General features: G+C 48.4%; 1 protein-coding gene across 1 annotated transcript; it reads right to left on the bottom strand.

Moving 5' to 3' along the window:
• Positions 1 to 1,414: 1,414 nt before the first annotated feature.
• LOC146871325 (uncharacterized) lies at positions 1,415 to 23,299 on the bottom strand. Its single transcript, XM_085650824.1, has 3 exons — positions 23,208 to 23,299; positions 6,803 to 7,123; positions 1,415 to 2,167 (listed from the first exon to the last, which is right to left on the bottom strand). The coding sequence occupies exons 1-3, from the start codon at positions 23,238 to 23,240 to the stop codon at positions 1,787 to 1,789; spliced, it is 735 nt and encodes a 244-aa protein (XP_085506950.1). The 5' UTR covers positions 23,241 to 23,299; the 3' UTR covers positions 1,415 to 1,786.
• Positions 23,300 to 23,338: the final 39 nt, after the last annotated feature.

Genomic DNA, 23,338 nt, shown 5'->3' with positions numbered 1-23,338 from the left:
CTTTAGAGTTCCGAAGAATTTATCTATAACTCTCCGGATTTGACTCTTAAATGTCAGCTTTGAGTCGAGCCAGACTCTCAGATTTTTTACTTCTGTTTTAGGATTTGGCAGCTGGCCCAATGAATCAGGCCACCATGCTGACGACCAGATGGATGGAGCATTTCCTACAATCATCACCTCTGTTTTGCTGCCATTACGTTTCAAGCAGTGATTAGACATCCATAGGCTCTGCTTGGAGTGTCAGCAGGTCCGCCCTCCATGTCTTACTTGGATTTAGCTGCAATATGTGGCTAGACTTGACCTGCCTTAGGGAATTATATGTTCAGTCCCCCTAATTTGCTCCTGTGGGGGGCTTTGGCCTTTGTCCTCCTCCTGTCTATTGGTACCTTTCTTCCCCCCTGAAGCGATTGAACCCCTGCGAGGCAGCCAGTAAAAAATGTCTGAGTACTATGAAAATAATATGAAGAGCTGTTTCTATAAGGACCCTGCGGGGTCTTTGAAGCAGGACCTTGTAGATGCACTTGACGTCGGGGTGCGCATTCGGTGAATAAAGCCCTTGTGAGGGCCATTGAACCCCTGAAATGACACCTGTGTGGGTATGCAGAACAGCAGAGTTGGATTCCAACCCCCTGTTCCGGATTGGGGATGGCCAGTCAGCTACCCAAGCCAGACCCAGTGCAAACACCCCTAAGGGCCACCATGCTGCAGACTTTGATAGCTTAGCTGAGTCACTGGTGAAGGATCCTGACTGTAGCACTCAACCTGGCCCATGACTATTGATCAGAGGCAAGATGACACAAGCTCTATTTCCTCACAGTGCTCAGATCAGGGAGATGCCAGACCCCTCGCAAGCACAAACGAAAGACACGACACGCTAACGTGGCTCGGCAACCAAAGGTACTTACCTTGGAAGCTAGTGAGATCATCCACCCGAGATACACGGTATGGCTTCCACCTCAAGAAGTATTGGATTATTTAATAGTATTTTTCTCGAGGAGTATCCAATCCCCAAATCTTGGAATAAAGCCACAATTAGCTTGATCCTAAAACCAGGGAAAGATCCTACCTATTGTGAGTCGTACAGACCAATCTCGCTTCTTAACTCCGATTATAGTGTATAGTCAGATATTGGCCATCAGACTTGGATCCCTATCTAACAAAATAATACATGAAGATCAAAAGGGGTTTGTTAGAGGGAGACACTTACACGACCTAACGCACCAGCTGATAGGAGCTATTGATATAGCAACTCAGGAGAAGGTACCTTTAGCAATATTTACCTATGATGCGGCCAAGGCCTTTGACCGAGTTAATTGGCTATATTTACATCAAGTCATCATATACTATGTCGAGGGGAGAGGAATGGACCCAGCAGACGGTAGGCTTTTGGAGGTGGTGTTTTATTATTGAACAGATGAAATAATATACAAGGCGTTTCTTCGGGGAATCAGGACAGTCTCGTTAAAGCTCCTTCCGCTCAGGGACTTCAGAGGGGATATGACTTCTCCACCATATGACTCCTTTCTCCGGACGACTTGTCTGGTAAGGAGACCCACGTCCTCCTTCGGACTCGTTTCTCAAAAGCAAACAAAAGAAAAACACACGTCTTAGTGTTTTATCCAAGCATGGGATAAAAAGGGAGTGTGTGAAGGGAAAACACCCAGCGAGCCGTCTAGTGCAAGGGTTTGTGGAAAAGGGGGGGTGGTCCGTCACCACAGGGTCGGGTTGCGGAGTTCAGCGCTTCGAGGGGGAAGTTACGCTACACGCAGTCGGCGCCTCCCTCTCTCTACCCCGGCTTACTGGACTCCCCTCCCGCCTCCCACGAGCCTCGTAAACGGTGACGTACCTGGCTGAGCCACGACCCTCCAGGGCAGTGGCTGGGCGATGAGTAGGAACGTTGGCCTCCTGGCTTCTCGGTGTTCGTCGCTGTAGGCGTCTGCTTACTCTCGTTCTCTCCCTCCGTCTTCTCCTCCACACGTCCGGCTCCTTCCTCCGTCGGGAAACTTCCGCCTTCCTGTCCGGGTGGCCAATCCTTATCGGCCGAAGAGGGGCCGTGGTCACGCCCCCAGGTGTTCGTCATCGGTGATTCCGTCTCCGTCTTAAGGGGCCAGTGACCTGTGGTGGGGAAGTCTGCCAGTCTCGTTCCGTCGGTCTCCCAGTCCCGTGGCTGAAAAGGTAAAGAAGGGGGGGCGTCGTCATCCAGGTCTGGAGTCAATTCTTGGAGGGATTGGTTCCGACACACCCCCACCCCAGATCTGTCCCGCTTGGGGACGATGGGCAACCGGGAGAGAAAGTCCGCATTGGCATTCAGAAGACCCTTACGGTGACAAACCTCAAAGGCATATGGTTGGAGGGAAAGGAACCATCTCAGGATACGTGGATTATTACCCTTGTTACGGCTCATCCAGACAAGGGGTGCATGGTCAGTGTAGAGGAGAAAGCGTGTCCCCTCCAAGTAATACTGGAGTTTTTCTACAGCCCATTTAATGGCTAGACACTCCTTTTCTATCACGGGGTACGCATGTTCACGTGGGAAAAGCTTTCTGCTGAGGAATAGGATAGGCTTCTCAATGCCATCGCCGGTGGTTTGGGAAAGAACGGCGCCAATGCCTATATCGGAGGCGTCAGTCTGAAGGATATAAGGACGGGAGTGGTCTGGGGAGATCAGGACAGGGTGGTTAGTGATGGCCTGCTTCAGTGCGTGAATGGCGGAACGAACTGCAAGGGAGGGAGCAGACAGGGCGGTTTTTGGGGTGTTTTTCTGTAGGAGGTCCGTTAGGGGTGCTGAGATTTCTGAATAGTGTGGGATGAATCTCCTATAATAACCCAACAACCCAAGGAATGCTCGGACCTCCTTCTTGGTGGTTGGTAAGGGTGCTTCTTGAATGGCCCTTATTTTCTCTTCCTGGGGTTCGATACACCCATCACCAATGACGAACCCCAAATACTTTACCCGGTGAAAGGCTGCCCTGGATTCTTTTGCGTTGACATGTAGACCTGCTTGCTGAAGAGAACCCAAGACCCTGCGACAGTCCTCTAGATGCCGTTCCCAAGTGGGACTATGGATGACGATGTCATCGAGATATGCGGAAGAGAACGATTGGAAGGGTCTTAGTATGGTGTTCATCAGCCTTTGAAAGGTGGCTGGAGCCCCATGCAACCCGAAGGGAAGGACGTTGAACTCGTAAAGACCGTCAGGGGTGGAAAAGGCGGTCTTCTCTCTATCTGAGGGGCGCAGCGGTACCTGCCAATAACCTTTGGTCAAGTCGAGTGTAGTGATGTAGCGAGCTTCCCCCAGTCGTTCTACGAGTTCATCCACTCGGGGTAACGGGTATGCGTCCAGCTTAGATATCGCGTTCACTTGCCTGAAGTCAATACAGAAACGGATGGAACCGTCAGGTTTTGGTACTAAGACGATGGGTGAGTTCCAATTACTAGTCGAAGGACGGATGACTCCCATTCGCAACATTTGTCTAATTTCTTCGGAGACGGCTTTTTGGCGTGAGGCAGGAAGCCGATACGGCCTTTGTCTCACGGTTCTCCCTGCTTCTGTCTCAATACAGTGTTCAACCAGGTTGGTCTTTCCTGGTTGGTCCGAAAAAAGGGAGCGGAACTCCGAGAGCATGTGGAGCAACTCATCTCGTTGTTGTGGAGTTAAGGTGTCGTTGATTGGTAGGCGGGGAAGGGTACAGGAGTCGGGTTGGAGGGTCTGCACCAACTGATTTGGGAGGGGTGGAGGGCCTAGCCATTTTTTTAATAGATTGATATGATATGTTTGTACTTTCTTGGGACCTAGGCGAACTCGATAGGTGGTACGGCCTAGGGTGGCCACGACCGGAAAGGGCCCTTTCCATTCGGTCTTTATGGCAGACAGAGATGAGGGTAAACGAATTAAGACCCAGTCTCCCACCCCCAGGGTTCGCAACTTCTTTCCTTTGTCGTAGGCTTGTTTCTGTGCGGTCTGTTTTCGGTCCAAAGTGGCGTGGGCCAAATCCCGCAGCTTGCCTATTTTTGCCCGTAGTTGTTGGGTATATTCCAACATCTCGAGGTTGTCGTTTTGTCCCCTTTCCCAGGCTTCCTTAGTCATCTCCAACAAGGTCCGGGATTGTCGCCCATACAGTAATTCAAACGAGGAACACCCTAAACTGCTCTGGACTTGGCCCCGAATCACAAAAAGAGCAAGGGGAAGTAGCCTGTCCCAGTCCTTTCCCTCCCCAGTCAGGAGTTTCTTTAAGGTGAGTTTGAGGGTCCCGTTGTACCTTTCCACCAGGCCATCGGTCTGGGGGTGGTAGACCGAAGTTTTTAAGTGCCGTACATCTAAGGTTTTGCAGACTTGGGCCATTAACTTGGATACAAAGGGGGTGCCCTGGTCGGTTAGGATTTGTCGGGGAAAACCCACCCTAGAGAAGAACTCTACTAGTTTGTCTGTGATATTGGCAGTAGTGGGGGCTCTGAGGGGGAAGGCATCAGGGAAACGGGTACAGTAATCGACTAGGACAAGTACATACTGAAATCCTTTCCTGGATCGGGGAAGGGGTCCAATGAGGTCCATCCCTATTCTTTCAAATGGTTGACCTATGATAGGTAAGGGTTGTAGGGGGGCTTGCGGAGGGGTGTAAGGGTTTACTTTCTGACATATAGGACACTCCCTGCAGTATTTTCGGATCTGCGCATAGATACCAGGTCAGTAGAAAAACCGTAGGAGGGTTTGGGTGGTTTTCTCCGCTCCCGTATGACCAGCAAGGAGATGGGAGTGGGCGTAGAACAGTATTTGTTCTCGAAAGTCCTGAGGTACTAGGAGCTGAGGGTGTTCTCCGGGTCCCGCTACTCTGTATAACAGGTCGTTTGAGATTTGAAACTTGGGATAAGAGGGATTGGTGGGTTGTCGAGCTTCCGACCATGCATGTAAGAGGGAGGCATCGTTGTTTTGGGCCCAGCGGAAATCCCTATCAGTCAACCAAGGTTCTTGGGTCAATAGGGCGCCTGAGACGGGGGTTGTTGGTGATTGGCTGCACCTCTCTTTTATAGTTTGGAGAAAAAAAGAGAGAAAGGTGGGATTGTCTGTGCCGAGGATCAGTTTTTCGGGTAAGGTGTCTAACACCCCCACAATCACTGATGAGAGGTCCCGCCCACTTGCTTTCAAGCCGGGCCATGGGATAGGAACGGACATCCCCATGCACACACCGAATTAGAACCCTTCTACCCGGGAGGAATTGGGAAGGTTTCACCAAGGAAGCTTTTACCACGGATTGGCGACAACCAGAGTCAAGCAAGCCCTGGACAGGAACCCCGTTCAGATAGAGACTTACATAAAAGGAGGTCCCCATCTCGGCCGTATACATGAGACTTTGTGGGAGGTAACTGACGTCCATTGGTTCCTCCGTTTTCTTTCGTGGCCAGAAGCGCGCGATATGACCCCCAATCCCCACAATCAAAGCATTGGGGGGCTTTGAGGGGGAGATCGCCTCGCGGGGGTCGCATCTTCTCTGGTTCTTTGATGGGTCGGAGGGGTTTTCTCGGGGTAATGGCTTTTCTTGGTTTTTCCGTTTCCCAAGGAGAGGGCCTTGGTTGAGCCCGTGAGAAGGCTGTGGCTAATTCTTCAGCTTGTTCTGCAGTGAGGTTTGCGTGTTGTCTTAACCACAGTTGTGTCGAGAAAGGAAGTGCTTCTAAAAACTGCTCCAAAATCACAGCCCCCATAAATTCGTCTTTGAAGCGTTCGGCGGGTTTTAACCATTTCTCGGCGGCTGATTTAAGTTTGTAGTATAAGGTTTTCGGAGTGTCTGCAGGAGTTCCTTTCTCCTTTCGAAACCTTAAGCGATAAGCCTCTGTGTCCATGCCTAAGTGGTCGAGGATGAGGGTTTTAACGTCTTCATAGGGTGTGACCCCACCCGCGTTAGCGACCTGGTACGCCGCTTGTGCCTCGCCGGTCAGGAGAGGCGCAAGAAAAAACGGCCATTGACTGACTGGCCAGCCCGAGGCCCGTGCAGCCCTTTCGAAATTTAATAAGAAGGCATCCGGGTCTTCCCCCGGTACGTATTTTTGTAATGAGACGGTGGGGAGGGCGGATATCGGTTTGGTGGTTCTATGGCCCGGGACGGGGACCGACTCTTCCGCCACCTTCAACAAGGTCTCCATCTGGGCCTTCAAAAGGTCTTTGAAAGTGTCTCTATCTGCCTGGGCCGAGGTCAGCTGGCGTTCGACAGCCCATTCCAGCTTCTTTTGACCCTCGACTATATGCTGTATAAGGGCATCCATGGGGACTCGAGATGCAAGAGGTTAGTCTGCCCGCATTCTCCACCATATGTCGAGGGGAGAGGAATGGACCCAGCAGACGGTAGGCTTTTGGAGGTGGTGTTTTATTATTGAACAGATGAAATAATATACAAGGCGTTTCTTCGGGGAATCAGGACAGTCTCGTTAAAGCTCCTTCCGCTCAGGGACTTCAGAGGGGATATGACTTCTCCACCATATGACTCCTTTCTCCGGACGACTTGTCTGGTAAGGAGACCCACGTCCTCCTTCGGACTCGTTTCTCAAAAGCAAACAAAAGAAAAACACACGTCTTAGTGTTTTATCCAAGCATGGGATAAAAAGGGAGTGTGTGAAGGGAAAACACCCAGCGAGCCGTCTAGTGCAAGGGTTTGTGGAAAAGGGGGGGGGGTCTGTCACCACAGGGTCGGGTTGCGGAGTTCAGCGCTTCGAGGGGGAAGTTACGCTACACGCAGTCGGCGCCTCCCTCTCTCTACCCCGGCTTACTGGACTCCCCTCCCGCCTCCCACGAGCCCCGTAAACGGTGACATACCTGGCTGAGCCACGACCCTCCAGGGCAGTGGCTGGGCGAAGAGTAGGAACGTTGGCCTCCTGGCTTCTCGGTGTTCGTCGCTGTAGGCGTCTGCTTACTCTCGTTCTCTCCCTCCGTCTTCTCCTCCACACGTCCGGCTCCTTCCTCCGTCGGGAAACTTCCGCCTTCCTGTCCGGGTGGCCAATCCTTATCGGCCGAAGAGGGGCCGTGGTCACGCCCCCAGGTGTTCGTCATCGGTGATTCCGTCTCCGTCTTAAGGGGCCAGTGACCTGTGTTGGGGAAGTCTGCCAGTCTCGTTCCGTCGGTCTCCCAGTCCCGTGGCTGAAAAGGTAAAGAAGGGGGGGCGTCGTCATCCAGGTCTGGAGTCAATTCTTGGAGGGATTGGTTCCGACATACTATAACCTAGGTCAGCATTTTGCTAAGGCGATAGCAAATATCTATACGGCCCCGACTGGGAAAATATTGGTAAATGGTGCCACAACTAACAGTGTTCAAATCAAGAGGGGCACTAGACAGGGGAGAAGAGAGTGGCACTATTTGCCGATGACCTGATGGTCTATTCAAATAAGTTAACAGAGACAGCTATCATTATGGACGATATGCTGACAAGATTTGGGGAGATCTCTGGGTACAAAATAAACCAACAAAAGACAGAGATCATGCAGTGGAATGTACCCTCCTCCCAATATGACCCTAAGAAGGAAATTCGATATCTAGGGATACAAATTCGAGAAAATATCGACAAAATTGCCCAAGGGAACTTGATGTTAAAAACTAGAGAAATGAGGAGACTTTTTAAATCATGGTCATGCTTATCTCTGTCCTTTATAGGGAGAGTCAACGTAGTAAAAATGACTATTTTGCCTAAGTTTACCTTTGTTTTTAACGCGATTCCCTTGGAGTTTAACACACTGCAAATAAAGAAGATCCAAAGCAAGCTTAACTCCTTTATCTGGGCATCTAAAACGTCTAGGATAGCCTGGAAAAATCTGAGTAAAAAAAAACATCGAGGTGGGATAGCTAGTCCAGATCTCTTGATGTATTATAGGGCCTTTCACTTTAAAAACATAAGACATCTCTTTTTAGACCACGCCTCGTATCCACTCTACTGGAAAGCAATAACCAACTATACTAACTGTTTATGCAAATTCGGTCATCCCAGATTCTTCAAAAAAATAAAACTAAAAGGTACTGCGAACAGCATGCAAAACCTGGTCCGATATAAGGAAAATCTGGAACTACCCATACTACAGTTCACAAGCCCCAATATGGAATTCTCCCGGTACGAATGTTTGCAAGACTCTTTAGCTCTTCCACTGAAATGATCCGGAATAACAGTATGGGGTGATCTCTTAGAAAACGGTATGCTAAAATCATGGGATGATCTGGCGATGCTAACTATGAATGGAATCTCGAGGTTCAAATTCTATCAATTGACCAACTGGGTTAAATCGCAAGTCATCGGACCAGAACACTCTACAATTACAGGTGATAATCTTCATAAATCCCCGGGAAAGAAAGAAGTCGCGAAGTGGTACTGGTCCCTGGTAGAGAAGCAAGAATCGGATTACGATTTTACAGACTACAAATGGAAGAAGATCTTTCCGGCTGAAGACCTACAACACGCTTGGCAAGTATCTTATACTCACTTGTGGTACACTACTATTTCTGCACCATTGAGGAAAAATCATTTGTTCACCTTACATAGGTCGTATTGGACCCCGGGGAAGCTTTCCAAAATGAGTACCCAGCTAAAGAAAAAATGCCCAAAATGCGGTGAGGAAGAAGCAAACGATATACACATGTTTTTTTCTTGCCCTCAACTTGGCCAGTTCTGGAACGAAGTAGGCAAGCTTATTGGTAAATGCTTAAATCTGGCCTTTAAGGTAAGACCTTTTTCTGTTATATTTGGTATTTTGGGTATTCTAGACTGTGATAAAATTAATTTAACAAAAAATCAGAAACATCTTTTATTTGTACTCATATTGATAGCAAGACGTGAAATTTGTTTAAAATGAATACTACCCATCCCTCCAATGATTCACGAATGGGTGGGGTCGGTACACAAATTTAGGTCTTTGGATAAAGCTAGAGGAGTATCCAAACGCACCGTGCATTGGGAGCTATGGGATAATCTCAGATGGTAGGGTAGGAAGGGTTGTCCAATGATTTAACACCGCGATCAAAACTGTTGGCTCATAGCTGCAGTACCCAGAACCCTTGATCTATGAGATCGGTGGTATTGAAGCAAGGCCTCAAATTCTACTACAAGGGCGCCTATACTCAAGAGGACCTGATTGCACTTCATTTATTAAGATCGCATAAATGAGGACAAAAAAAAAAAAAAAAGAAGTATTGGATTATGTACAGGCACATATCTGGCAGGGATTCGAGCAGGATTCGACTAGGACAAGGGATTCGATCAGGGCTTGGCTGAGGTCAAAGTGCCCCAGTCCGGACTTTTCAGGCAAGGTCACGGACACCCCAGAAGAAGACCCAACCTTAGTGACATCTCTGAAAATATATTCTAAAGATCCGAAGAAAGGAATTGATCAGGCTTGGCGTGGATGCCAAGATAAGTTACTGGACGTATCAGGCCCACTAACTAAAATTCTGGCATTAGGTTACTACACTTAAGAATCAGCGATTCCCATTGAACCTGATGTCCTCGTTGGCTGGGCCCAAGGAGCCATTTTCCAGCTAGGAAATGCCAACTGTGCCATATCCAGTGAACTGCGCCGGTCCATCCTCCTCAAACTCGACCTAAAGCTCACAGAGCTTGCGTCATCAGAATTGGGCCCCATAGCGCAAAGACTTATTTGGAAACCCCTTTTTGAAGTTTTTGGCGACTTACAACAACTTGGATAAGACGCAGGGGGTCTATTAAGAAGGTCTTCTGTCCCCTTTTTTGCAGGGCCGGACGCTTTAGGGATGAGCGATCTGCCATGGTTATAACCAAGGTCCACAACTAGAATTCTATCAGGAGCATAGAGGGGGAAATCAAGATTCCACTTACAATCCCACCTTCTACCCCTTCCGCCCCAGAGCCAAAAGGAACCCTTTCCAGAAGGGACTACACAGGGCTCTTTCCAGGAGTCTGGTTGCATATGTGAGAATAATTCCACTTTCGGAGGTGTTACTGGGAGGCAGGACCTGTCGCAGTTGAGGCAACAGTAAGCAAAGCTGATCTTAATGACTCCTCTGTTGAAGCGCAAGCAAGGTTTCCAATTTTTCTGGGAATGGTATGTGCCTGTCCGATTCTGATCCCCTGCCGTTGAAACCTCCTTCTGGATCTGGTGGGCCTTCCACATCCACTCATCCTGTCGGAGCCCCTCTCTCTGGTGATGTGGAGAATTTCCGGGAAAGGTTGAGTCTCCCTGGCCTTTTGCAAGAGGCTAATGCATTCATCTGTCAAGTCTTGTCCTCGGGCACACACAAGTGCTATGCGTTTGCATGGAGACGATGGTGTAATTGGTGCCATGAATGAGGTGCAGATCTTAAAGCAGAATGTAGTTTGGTCATACCTTTTTTGTCCTCCCTGGCTTCCGCTGGAATGGCCTACTGCTCTGTGAACAATTTTCGGTCTGCTATTTCAGCGGGTTATTTACCAGTAGATAGTAAACCGATCGGCAAGCATCCCATAGTATGTGAATTGTTGAGAGGTATTCGCATGGCTAAGCCACCTAAGCCTAAAATTTTCAGTTTTGTGGAACATTAACGTAGTCCTATGGTTTTTGTACTCTTGGCCTGAGAATAAGTATCTCTCTCAGAAATAGCGATCAGCCAAATTGACCATGCTTGTGTCTGATCTCATGTATGCGTGTGTCTGACACAAGGGCTCTGAATCTGGCTGGGACAGTTTTTTTCTCCAGAGGGGGTTACTTTTTAGGTCGAACCTGTAACAGCACGCATGCGCTGTTCTGGCGAAGACTTCATGTAAGGGCTTTCTTAAATTAACCTAAGAATCGCACACGCTTGTGCGTGTGCTTTTTGTTTTGGCCCACGCAATTGGCCAAAGACGGGCGCATTGCTCTGCCCATGGCCTATTGGTGGCGGCTACCCACATGGCCACCATGTGATTTCAATTATCGTGCCCAGACATGGGTGCGATAATTGAAACCAGATGTCTCGCTGTGGCGCGCATACACCATTCGCGGGCTTGTTAGTTATGTGTTTGGGTCTTGGGCCACACACCTATAATTGGCTGTTTATTTATAGAGCTGTAATTGGACACAGAATCAGACTCGGAGTCTAAGCTTTACATTTCCTGTTCCACACAAATCGCCTACTGCCAAAACTAGTTACTGACTTCGATATGACGTCCATAGAGCGTGTTTCTGCTGCTTTGGGTTAAGTTGTGGCATCAGTAAGAGAGCTGATTGGCTCCGGGTTCACCTGATGCAAAGATGTTTGTTTAGCTTGCAGATCACGTGACTTAACCTTGGCAAGGCAGACTGCGTCTATAATTCTTCTGTGGTTAATAACGTGAGTAACATGGAGTCAGATGATGATTTTAATAAGTGTGAAAAGGCAGTTCAGTTTATGGTGCCTCTGCTGTGTCTGGAGACACCTGTTGTGTGTTGAGTTACTGGTCACAAGGATGGAACGCCCATTAACTGCAGCTTTCACCTGTCTTGAAGCCACAAAAAATATGGTTCAGAATCAGACTGCAAAGCTGGGAGACATGAGGCTGAATCTCCGCAGCCACCAGTGATCCTGGGCTTACCGTGTTCCCTTTCTTTGAATCAGCCCTCTCTCTAGCAGAAATTGTAAGTACATGGGGTCTATTCGGTTTGCAATATGTGCTACATAGGGAAATGCATCCATCTCTTGTTAACTTCGAACTTCTGTCATCAACATTTACGAGCAGCCACTGTGAGGAAATTTTGCTGAGATTCTATTACAGGACCGGAGGCTTCAGATTATGCTTCTCTTTCATTTACTGCAAACCAACAGCAGCCAATGAGAACCATGATAACAGTATAACATAACATTCCCAGAATGCTTATGGTAAGAAAATAACAACCATAGAGACTAGCTCTATATAACAGTCAGCCAAACCGGAACACTTCCTCTTTCTTTGCTGCTCCTACGCAGAGATAAGTGCTCGATCTTCTATATCTTGCTTTGTCTCTGAGTTGCGTTTCAATGATATTGCAGCCTTTTATTGACCATGTCTTTGATGCCATTGCCTTCATTGCGCATTGTTTGCTGCCATTGCCTGGTTGTGCGTTATTGATTCGCGCGCCTGCTTGTAACGGCGCTCCACGCTCGTGCGCTATACCGGCCGATCGGAAGGTGGCGGTTCCGCCTTTAAAGCGCGCCTCACCTTCCGATCGTTGTCTCCTTTTGCCCCCGATGTATTTCGCCGCGCTGCGGTGGCGGGCGGTGCTCCCCCTAATTTGGGCCCGCAAAGAAACTTGAGCCTCGCGTCGTGTAGCCCAATTGGGCTCCTTTTGGGCTACACAAAGCTTAATTGATTTCCTCCTCGCTCCACGCGTCTTTCTTCGCGCGTTGGAGCAGCAGGTTGTCCGGAGAGAGTGCCCTTTGATTGACGCCTTCCCAGGCTGTAAAATAGTGGCAGGCCCCCAGCTGTGTGCAGGCTGGTGTATCTTTAGGCTCTTTTATGCCCTTTGGGTGCCCTGATTACAGCTTTGCTGAGGAGCTTTGATAAAGACTCTATACAAGAGTATTTGCACCAGGGTGGCTCCCCCTTGACTGATCCCCTTTGGGACTCCTATATATATATTTATATATATATTTTGAAGTCTTGACGTGCCACCTTCTCCCGGGTGGACATGGAAGACTGGGCCTACTTTGAGGAGGACGAGTATGGGTACTATGAGGAGGAGCATGCCCCCCTCGAGGACAACCTTGTACAGGCTTTAGACGCCTCGGTTCAGGACTCCGTCACTAAGGCGGTGGAGGTGGCGGTCCCGAAGACCGTAAATAAAGCATTGGCTGCGGCATTAAAGCCCATTACGGCGCAACTGGAAACTTTCGCCAAGCGGCATGGACTGTTGCAACAAGATACCATACAGGCGTCTACTTCGTCAGGGGGTAAATCGAAATCTAAGTCTAAATCCTCCAATTGGCCTCATGCACAAACAAGCACCACTCTCCCCCCCCTGCGTCCAGGGACCACCCATATTCTGGGGCCCCTAATCCTTTGCCTGCAGCGTCCAGGGTGGTCACGGATACTGATGCCGACACAGACACGGATTCCACCAGCCACACTCTGTCACCCAAGAAGAAAAAATCTAAAAAGTCAGGGGTGCGTTCTCAATCGCCCCCAGTCTATCAACCTTCTACACCCTTTGACTTTAATCCCCAAGAAATAGTGCACCCTAGGTCTTCGGATTGGGCGCCTCCTCCGGAGGTGGCAGACTACATTCACCAGAATTTACGGCGTAGTTTCGATAGGGATGTTAGGAACCGCCTGAGGTCAAAATGCCCCCGTCCAGATGTCCCGGACAAGGTCGTGGAGACTCCGGACATAGATCCCAACATGTTAGCGTTCTTAAAAAAGTTTCAGAAGGACCCTAAGAAGGGCATCGACCGCGCTTGGCGCGGATGCCAAGATAAGTTATTGGATACTATTGGCCCATTATCTAAAATTTTGGAGATGGCTCTGAAGGCCAAAGAGTCTGGGGATCTGATTGACCCTGACATTTTGGCAGGTTGGACCCAACGTGCTATATGCTTCCTAGGCAATGCAAATTGCGCCATTTCAGCCGAGCGCAGGAAATCCCTCCTTATGCGCATGGATACTAACCTGACGGAATTGGCGGGGGAAGGCTTACTCTTCGGAGACCGTTTCGTGAAAGACGTCTCCAAGTATGTAGGGACATTCACGAGTCTAGATAAAGCCCAGTCAAATATCAAAAGGGTGTTCACCACTGCTGGCCTTTTTGGAAGGGCCGGACGAGGCAGGGGCCGCTCGTTAGGCCACCAGTACCATCAGGGTCCCGCGAGAGGTGGTTATGGCCGAGGCCGCGGAGACTTTCAGGATTCAACCAGAGGTGGCACCTTCTACCCTACGAGACGATCCAATCGTCTCGGGTTCCACCGTGGTGGCAACAGAGGAAACTCCCGTCCTCAAATTACAGCAGGTAAGCCCAGTGTCTTTGTCTGTTATTCCTCTGGGGGGTCGGATTCGCCTTTTTCTTCACAATTGGCAGGCCCTTACTCAGGACGCTTGGGTTCTTCAGACAGTGCAAGGGTTTCACATAGATTTTTACCAAACTCCTTTTCAGGAGTCGACTCCCAAACCCCTATTTTTTTTCCCAACAAGACGTGCATTTTATAGATCTAGAATTAGACGAGCTGCTGCGCAAACACGCGGTGACCTATTGCGAAGACGACGGTCCCCTAGGCTTCTGCAGCACCGTGTTCCTCGTACAGAAGAGGGGTGGGGGATTCCGACTGGTTCTCAACCTGAAGGGGTTCAACTCCTTTGTCCTTTATCGACATTTCAAGATGGAGGGTATCCATCTTCTGGCGGATCTCTTGAGATGGGGGGGACTGGCTAGTCCACCTCGATCTCAAGGCTGCTTACCTTACAGTGCCCATTTTTCCCACCCATCGCAGATTTCTACAGTTTCAGTGGCGCGGCAGGCGCCTGGAATATTTGGTCCTTCCTTTTGGTCTTTCCTCGGCTCCATGGTGTTTTACCAAACTCCTGAAGCCAGTGGTAGCACATCTCAGGGAGCAGGGCATACGTCTTATAATCTATCTCGACGATATTCTGATTATGGCTCCTTCAGCGCACATAGCATCTCTTCACCTACAGCTGGCGATGTCACTGTTAGAGAGTCTGGGCTTTGTAGTTAACAGGGAGAAGTCAGTCCTCACTCCGACGCAATCTCTGGAATTCCTGGGATTTGTGGTCAACACGCAGTCTGCGCAGTTGCTTCTGCCCAAACACAAAATCAGGGACCTGAAGAAGGAATTGAGAAAGGTTCTGGACCGGCGGGTAATGTCTCTGAGGGAGATCGCTCGCCTGGTGGGCCTGCTGGCATCATCCATTCAGGCTATCTTCCCGGGCCCTCTACACTATCGCACTTTACAGCGTTTGAAGATCAGACACCTCCAGAAGGGCCTCTCCTATTCAGACCTTGTCCCGCTCTCGGAGGAAGCCCGAGTAGAAATCCAATGGTGGTTGACCCATGTGGAGGCATGGAACGGTCGGGCGATCTTCGAATCTCGCCCGAGGTGGTCATAGAGTCGGATGCCAGCAGGTCGGGCTGGGGAGCCCGCTGCGTGGAGGTCACGACGGGGGGCGGATGGTCTCGCCAGGAGTTGGAGCTTCATATCAATTGTCTCGAACTCCTGGCGGGTTCGTTTGCGATTCGCACCCTCTCCCCCAGGAAGGTTTCTTGCTGTATTCTGTTGAGAATGGACAACATTTCAGCTGTACGCTATATCAACAAGCTGGGGGGTACCAGGTCCCCGATGTTGGCGGAGATAGCCAAAGACTTTTGGCATTATTGCCTAGCGCATCAGATATCGGTCATTGCGGAGTACCTTCCGGGGCGAGACAATGCGGTGGCGGATTGGCAATCACGCCACTTGAAGGATTACAGCGATTGGAAACTCCATCCATCCCTGTTCCATCAGATCCAAGCGCTGTGGGGCCCCTTCCACACGGATCTTTTTGCCTCCAGACTAAACTGTGAGCTCGAAGCGTTCTTCAGCTGGAGGCCGGATCCCTTGGCGAAAGCAACAGATGCATTCACTCAGGATTGGTCTCTGAACCTCCATTACGCGTTTCCTTCCTTTCTCCTGATTCCCAGGGTGGCGAATCAAGTTTCCTGGCAGGGAGCGGAGATTGTGCTGATTACTCCAATATGGAAGTCGCAGCCGTGGTTCCCAGTTCTCCTAGAGATGGCGTGCGACTGCCCGCTCTGCCTCCCTTGCTTCCCTCAGATTCTCCAGGACCCTCAGTGAGAGCTCCATCCGCTAGTTCTAGCGGGGCAGCTGTCCCTGATGGCCTGGAGGCTTTCCGGCAACAGTGGTCGTTGCCGGGAATTTCGGAACAAACTTCCACCTTTATTCAACAAGCTTGGGCCCCTTCTACCAGAAAGAGATACGGATCGGCCTGGAAGGCCTGGTTGGGTTGGTGCTTGGAGAGACATCTGGATCCCGTGGAAGCAGACCTCTCTCACATATTGAATTTTCTATCTCAAAAAGCCGCCGAGGGTCTATCATACAGATCAGTGAATAATTTTTGTTCTGCCATTTCAGCAGGGCATTCACAGCTAGATGGCCGGCCGGTAGGCATGCAACGGTGGCATGTAAGCTTCTGAAAGGAATTTGCGTTTCCAATCCACCTAAGGCTAAGTATACTTCTTTGTGGGATGTTTCAAAGGTTTTGACTCTGTTTGATGCATGGCCTAATAATGAATTATTGTCTCGTAAACAATTGTCAGCTAAGCTTGCCATGTTGTTATGTTTATCTTCATGTCGCAGGGTGTCCGATGTTAAAGTGCTTGATTTGGAGGGTAGGATTTTTTCTCCTGAAGGACTGTCATTTGTTATCACTGCTCGCACTAAAACTTTTTCCAGGTCTATAGATTACAATACTTTTCCCTTGAATGAGAAACTTTGTGTGGTCAAATGTCTTAAGGTATATGAAGATTGTACACGATCGATTCGCCCTTCTGGTTCTTCCAGGTTGCTTATTGCCTTACAGAAACCGTTTAAACCGGTGACTTCCGCTACTATTGCCAGATGGCTGAGATTTGTTATGTCAGAAGCAGGCATTGATGTTAATGTGTTTGGGGCACATTCGGTCAGAGGTGCTATGGCCTCCAAGTCATTCATGCTGGGTACCAGTATACACGATATTATGAAAGCGGCCGACTGGTCTTCCAGCTCTACTTTCAAGCAGTTTTATTATAAGCCTGTGGGCGATGTAGCCTCTGTGGTACTACATAAGCGTTAAACTAGCATAATCTGAAGCCTCCGTTCCTGTAATAGAATAAAAAATTAGCTAGCATTCGGGCCAAGAATTTTCAATTCTATTAAGGACACGGAGGCGAGGATTATCCCGCCCAGGGACAAATGAATATTGGTGATGATTCATGATGTCATGTTACCCACCCTGATTTATCAGTCAATGACAATTATTACGAGTATGATATTTCTGTTTCAGGCGCTGATCAGAAAGGAGATTAGACCAGATGGTGATCCTCTGAAGAGTGCGTTCTATGTTCTTCACTTGCCAGTTCTACGTTTCCTGGGGTTTCCAGCCTTTTGGAGCGGTTTGGATGTTTCACTGTGGTTATCGAATTCATACTGATGGACTTGGACTCTGCTCGTTGGGCAATAAAAGAGGAAGTGTTCCGGTTTGGCTGACTATTATATAGAGCTAGTCTCTATGGTTGTTATTTTCCTACCATAAGCATTCTGGGAATGTTATGTTATACTGTTATCATGATTCTCATTGGCTGCTGTTGGTTTGCAGTAAATGAAAGAGAAGCATAATCCTCGCCTCCGTGTCCTTAATAGAATTGAAAATTCTTGGCGCGAATGCTAGCTAATTTTTTATTCTGACATTTTCAAATCAAGACTCTGGCAATGTCTACGCACAAGCACGTGACCATGCGCTTTGGCCCCTTTTCTGATGACCTTCTTCGGAGACATTAATCTAGCAAGAAATGCTGACATGATGTAGTCAGGCGTAAGGTCGTGTGCCTCACAGTCACGGAGCTAAAATGCCCTTCGAGTTGTGTGTGAGGGATACTGACCTCACAGGCACGCCACACGAGACGTCACTACCCTGTCATCCAAGAGTAGGAAGGTTCTGGAAGTTGTGGGCCGAAAGCACATTGTGGATTAGTCACAGCAGGGCTGTGAAAGGTCACGAATTGAACGGAAACAAAATCCCAACAGCCTGTCATGTCTTTTGGCCACCAGAAACCCTGCTCTATTTCTGAATTTGTACAGTACCTTTTGTATAAACCATTCAAGCAGAGGCATTCGGGTGGAACAATAACCCTCAGTCCGCCTTTACACAAATTCCTGTCTAGCACATATCTCCACCCGCTTAGCAAGCACGAAAAATAGAATAAACTTTTGGGATCTTCCAGTCGCTCAAATATTCTTGTTCGTTTTTACGTTTTCTCCTTAGCAGTAGCCCAATCGGGCAAGAATCGCACATTTTTGTCAATTTGAAAATCCAGTATTAGAACTCGAGTTTCCTGGTACCACACTCCTTAGTATATTCTTCAATTGCTGGCTCAAACAGCGGTGACATCAGTTTTGTAGTGTTGTGGTCAATTGCTCCAGGGTAATTAATTTTTCATTTTTTCCTGTAGTTCCTTTTGTGGTAAATATATACTTATGATATTTTATGTGTTAGTACATTAAAGTATATTTTCAGGAAAATGTCAAGTTTCACAAAATTTAAAACAAGCATTTACAATGCAATAGGTCTCGCATTTACGCAAGTTTAAGCTATTGGCATTGTAAATGGCAATGCCTTTTATTTATGTTTAAAAAACGAAAACAAAAATAAAAGGCATTGTCATTTGTAATGTCAATAGCTCAAACTCGCGTAAATGCGTGACCTATTGCATTGTAAATGCTTGTCTGTTTTGCAATGGACCAAATGTTATTCCAGGTCAGCACCAGCTTTTCCGGATAATTCTAAACTTTGCGTGGCACAACGTTTGAAAGCGTATGAGGTGAGTACTGCTGAATTTCGTACAGATATGAGGGCTCAATTGTTGATTACCTTATAAAAGCCTTTTTGCCCTGTGGCATCTGCCACTCTGGCCAGATGGATGTGCTGGCTTCTTAGTGAAGCTGGCATTGATACATCTGTGTTTGGCTCCCACTCCGCTAGAGGGGCAATGGATTCTAAATCTTTTGCTTTGGGTTTTCGCTTAGATGATATTCTAAGGGCGGCAGGTTGGTAGTCAGAATCTCTGTTTAAATCATTTTATTATAAGCCTATTGTGGATGTTGCTTCTGTGGTGGTAGCTCAGCTTTAAACAAGCATAATCAAAGCCTCCGGTCGTGACATAGAATAAAATTATTTTAGTATACGCAATAAGAATTTTCAATTCTATTAAGGAGGTGAGGATTATCTCACGAATTCACTTGCATACAGTTGTGCTTACATGTGCATTTGATTGTTTCATATGTATTGATGTCCCTCCCACCCCCCAAATGAAGATGTGTATTTATTCTGATATGTCCATTACGGACCGGTGTCTATGGGTTTGGTGTTTTTATCTCCCTTGTTAAGCAATGAGAACAAGTGATTTGTCTTTCGACGGCATTCTGGAAGTTTCGGAATGTGCCTCGCTGTTTCCAGAGTTCATCAGAGGATGATAGGATGATCTTCTCCCTGCTGTTGCAGATCTTTGGGGTCCTGAGAACCGAGTTCGATGAGTTGGGCTCCTGTTGAGGCTGATGGTCAATTTTTGCCAGTTGATATAGGTTCATGTCGTTGCAGGGTCTCTGACTGTTTAACTGTTGCATTGGACTTCAGCAAAGAGGGAGCTGTAGGTAGGGTAACCAGATTTTGAGAAGAAAAAATCGGGACAGGCCAGACACAGAAGTAGGACTAAACGCTGTCAGTGATTGTTAGAATTGGGAATCTCTAGTTGGCACAGGTATGCACTTGCGACAAGCAGGGACTCTCAATTCTAAGTCAGGATAAGGGGATCACCCTTTCAAATAACCCCTGCTCACCCTTTAGGTAGTGTGGCGCAAGCAGTCAAGACTATTCTCAGGGCGTCATAGGTTAAGCATTTGTGAACACATACAGTAATACAATGACACACCACAAATGGACACCAGTCAAGGTTGTATCAAAAATAGTTCTCTTTATATAAGGCTTAGCACAAGACCAGAATAACGAATAAAATGACTACAGTATTATTTTAAAGTTCAAGGTTCTTGTAAAAAGGCTTAAAATACAAAAATAGGCTTCTTTTAGTCAATTCTGCTGCTTTTCAGGCTTTGTACGGTTCGTACCTGGGTGTGCGACTCGTCCGCATTAAACACAAGGAAAGTACGAGTCAAACAATCGGTGCGGACTCCGGGGTCCGTAACATGCACGCTGCGGTGCGAACAGAGCAAAGTACCTTAAGTTCGTGGGGTCCGCAACGGACAATGCGGGACAAGTTGATGGGTCCGGGTCGTAGTTCGGCAGCGTATTCAGATGCTGGTCGGGTCGCGGCGTCGGTACGGGACCTTCAGGGATACGTGCGGATGGCCCGGATCAGCTTGCAGAGTCCGTGGCGTTCGAGCCGTACCTTCGGTGCGGATAGGCGGCGACACATCTCGGCGCCGTACAGCGTACGGGGAGGATCAGCGTGATGCGGCTTCTCGGCTCTGAGTGCGGCACGGTGCAGTACGTTAGCAGCGTACGGACCGTACCTGCAGGACTATGAAGCTTGGGTCCGGCGTACAGGGTTCGGCAGCCAGGGCTGTACGACTCGAATCGGCGGGGAAGGTTAGGTGCGATGCGGCCAGGAGGGATACGGTGCGTACTAACGCTTTTGGTTCAGCGTAGACACACGGTGCCGGGCGGCAAAAAAACGGCTTCGCGGCGGCTGGGGTACGAGTCGTACTGGGGCCAAATCCAGCGGGAAACAAGCAAAAATTGTCCAGGCAACTCAATTTTGGGAGGCAGATGTGTCCAATGGTCCTGGGACTCAGTTCAGGGGGCAAGCTCTTCTTCCAAGGCCTTGGAGATTGTTGAAAAACAAAGTGCAAAGTCTCTTTCAGTCTTTTCCTCTCCTTTCTCAGCAAGGCACCAACTGTAGGCCAATCCCCCAGGTCAGGGAAAGTTACTCCTCCTTCAGCTTCTTCCAGGTCCTTCTAGTCAGGCAGAGTTTCTTCGTGGTTCAATCAGGATCTGATTTCTTAGGCGCAGGGCTCCTACATTTATACCAAGTTTCCTTTGTCTTTACAGGCCAGGGGGGCCTTTGCATAATCCCAGTCCAGTTCTTTTCAGTGAGGAGCACTTTGTGATTGGGACTCTGGCTTCTTCTTTCAGCAGGCAGGGCAGAGACATCAGATGCTCCCCAGGGGGTGGAGCTAGCATTGTGGTGGCAGATCACTGCCCTATTCAGAGTCAAGGTGCACTCCTCCCACCCATCCTGGTGTAATCTCTCTATTCATCACCTGGTAGCCCCAGCCTGTTTCCTGGAACTTCCCAGCCCTGTCACTCAAGCTACACACAAAGAAGATAGCCCTCCCCTCCAGAGGCGGACTGAAATGGTTAGGCACGCAAAGGCTAACTTTCTAAAAGTAGCATTTGCAAACCCAGGATATTAAAATAACCTTTGCTAAAAGATGTATTTTATTATTCTGAGTTCAGGCATACTAAACATGAATTTCTACCATGCTTCCGGAGCCTGCTAGGATTATAGAGTGTTATAATCTAGCAGCCCATTCTGGCCTATGGAGAGCAGGTAGCCTTACAATAGTGAAAAACGAAAATGGCTGTAATTCACTATTAGGACATGCCACACACCTCAGGGCATGTCCTACCTTATCCTTACAATGCACCCTGCCCTAGGGCCTACCATAGGGGTGACTAACATGAAGGTAAGGGAAGGTTTAGGGACTGGCAAGTGGGGACACTTGCCCAGTCAGCATGACAGTACCAGACCGCATGCAGGTTCTGCAATGGCAGACCTTAGATACATTTTACCAGGCTGCTTCTGTGGGTGGCACAACCAGTGCTGCAAGCCCACTAGCAGCCTCTGGATATACAAGCCCTTGGCACCCCTGGTGCACTCTACTAGGGACTGATAGTAAACCAAATAAGCCAAACATGGAAGTCAATCAATATATACATTTTACCATAGGGAGAGCATATGCACCTTAGCACTGATCAGCAGTGGTAAGGTGCCCAGAGTCATAAAACAGCCAACACCAGGTCAGAAAAAATACAGGAGGAAGGCAAAAAGTTTAGGGATGACCCTGCAACAAGGGCCAAGTCCAACAGTGATCATAGTATCTCTGGCCTGTCCGGATTTTGTGTATATGAAGTCCTTAAACTAGCATACTTTAGCCCATTTCTTTCAGGCAGAGAAGGAGGAGGCCAGAAGTAAATGCTAGAAGTTTTTTTTACTTTTAACCTTACGGGGTTCATTGTCCGGTTTGTTTCAAGGGCTTCTCGGATAAGATCCCTCTTTACACTCAGATTAAACAACTATACAGCAGAACCTAAATACCTAGCAGTATCAATTAAATTAAAAACAGAGAACAGAGCGCGGGGGGGGGGGGGTTTTGACTTGCTTCAGGCTCTCCATGAGTTTAGTGTACCTTAAGAGTAGCGTTTCCAAAGCGGCCCCCCGTGATGAGTTGCGAAAACGTGCGTGTAGTAGACTAGTATTGTAGGTCTGGCTGCTCAGCCAGAGTGGAATGTTGGTGCGTGGTTAGAATGGAGTGTTGGAATGCCTGAGGGTGAGGATCAGTTGAGGACGGGTTGAGCAGCAAGTGGGCTGCTCCTGGTGGGGCCCCCCTTGATACTTATTTTCTGATTAATAAAGCATTCTTCGTATGCTACACCTCGGCTACTTCCAATTATTTCATCTTATTACATCTTGCGACGATCCGGAAGAACCTGCCTGTGCTGCCTTAACAGATGGTTAAACAGAAAACTGAAATTACCTAAGGTAAAGCACCTATCTTGAAACAGTAATCTACGTACTTAAGAACCTGACACCAGGGGCCCCACCAGTGACCACCATCGGTCGCCCGCTGAAGTGTGTCAGGACTCGAGGCTCTTCTGCTACCTTCCTCACTTACAGTTTGCCGGTTCCTGCCTTTGGATTTTTATAGCTACCGGACCTGCGCCTGCTAGTTCCTGGGTTATCGGTCGCTCTTCCGTCAAACCAGGATCGGTATGAGAGCTATCTGAGGAGAGTTCAATAGATATGGAAAACCGGAGCTCTAAGGAGAGTTCAACTGGTAGAGAGAACTGGCAAGCATGAAAACGATCTCCACGTTTTGACAGGTCAGAGGGCCGTGTAATTTATTTGTCGCATGTGGGAGTGAATGGATGGCCGCTGCCACCTACTAGAGGTAAAAGGAACTTTTATTCATCTGAAAACGTATCCCCTGTACATCCTAGTACAAGTGCTGTTGATCGATTCGAGGAGTGAGACTGCCTAATTTTGTTTGCTGTGGTTTAGCACCCGGATGAGCAGTTTGTCTGTGTATGCAGTTTGGGCACTTCGTTTTATGAGAACCTTCGGCTCACTTTCAACCCTTGGGGTCTTTTGGAATCATTTTTGGGTTTTCCCAGCGTTGACCGTTAGTACTTTGTTTAGTTGTTTTGTTTCTACGTATCGCTGTGGAGCACCCTAAGGCAGTTAAACCGCCGTCTCAGTTTAAATTTAGCACGAGCTATACTCAGTGCGCTCGAGCTCACCTGCATCTCCTCGCGAGGCGTTTCTGCTTCCATGACGATCAGAGCTGCTCCTGGACGCCTGTGTGCACTGACACACCGTGAGCCACCCGGGGCAGCGTCAAGAAGCGTGCCGCCATATTGTGTTTCCACCG

The sequence above is a fragment of the Triturus cristatus genome, chromosome 1_1, assembly GCF_964204655.1.
Source record: "Triturus cristatus chromosome 1_1, aTriCri1.1, whole genome shotgun sequence".
Classification (NCBI taxonomy): domain Eukaryota; kingdom Metazoa; phylum Chordata; class Amphibia; order Caudata; family Salamandridae; genus Triturus; species Triturus cristatus.
The sequence above is the reverse complement of the archived record's forward strand: the minus strand, read 5'-3'. Positions and strand labels throughout refer to the sequence as shown.

What these genes read in the sequence shown, in the direction of transcription:
- LOC146871325 (XM_085650824.1), bottom strand. Translation starts at nt 23,240, where the DNA reads ATGGAAGCAGAAACGCCTCGCGAGGAGATGCAG. An exon ending in CGCCTCGCGAGGAGATGCAG is followed by an intron (nt 7,124 to 23,207) that starts GTGAGCTCGAGC and finishes TTACCTTTTCAG; the next exon opens with CCACGGGACTGGGAGACCGA. An exon ending in GAGGGTCGTGGCTCAGCCAG is followed by an intron (nt 2,168 to 6,802) that starts GTATGTCACCGT and finishes TTACCTTTTCAG; the next exon opens with CCACGGGACTGGGAGACCGA.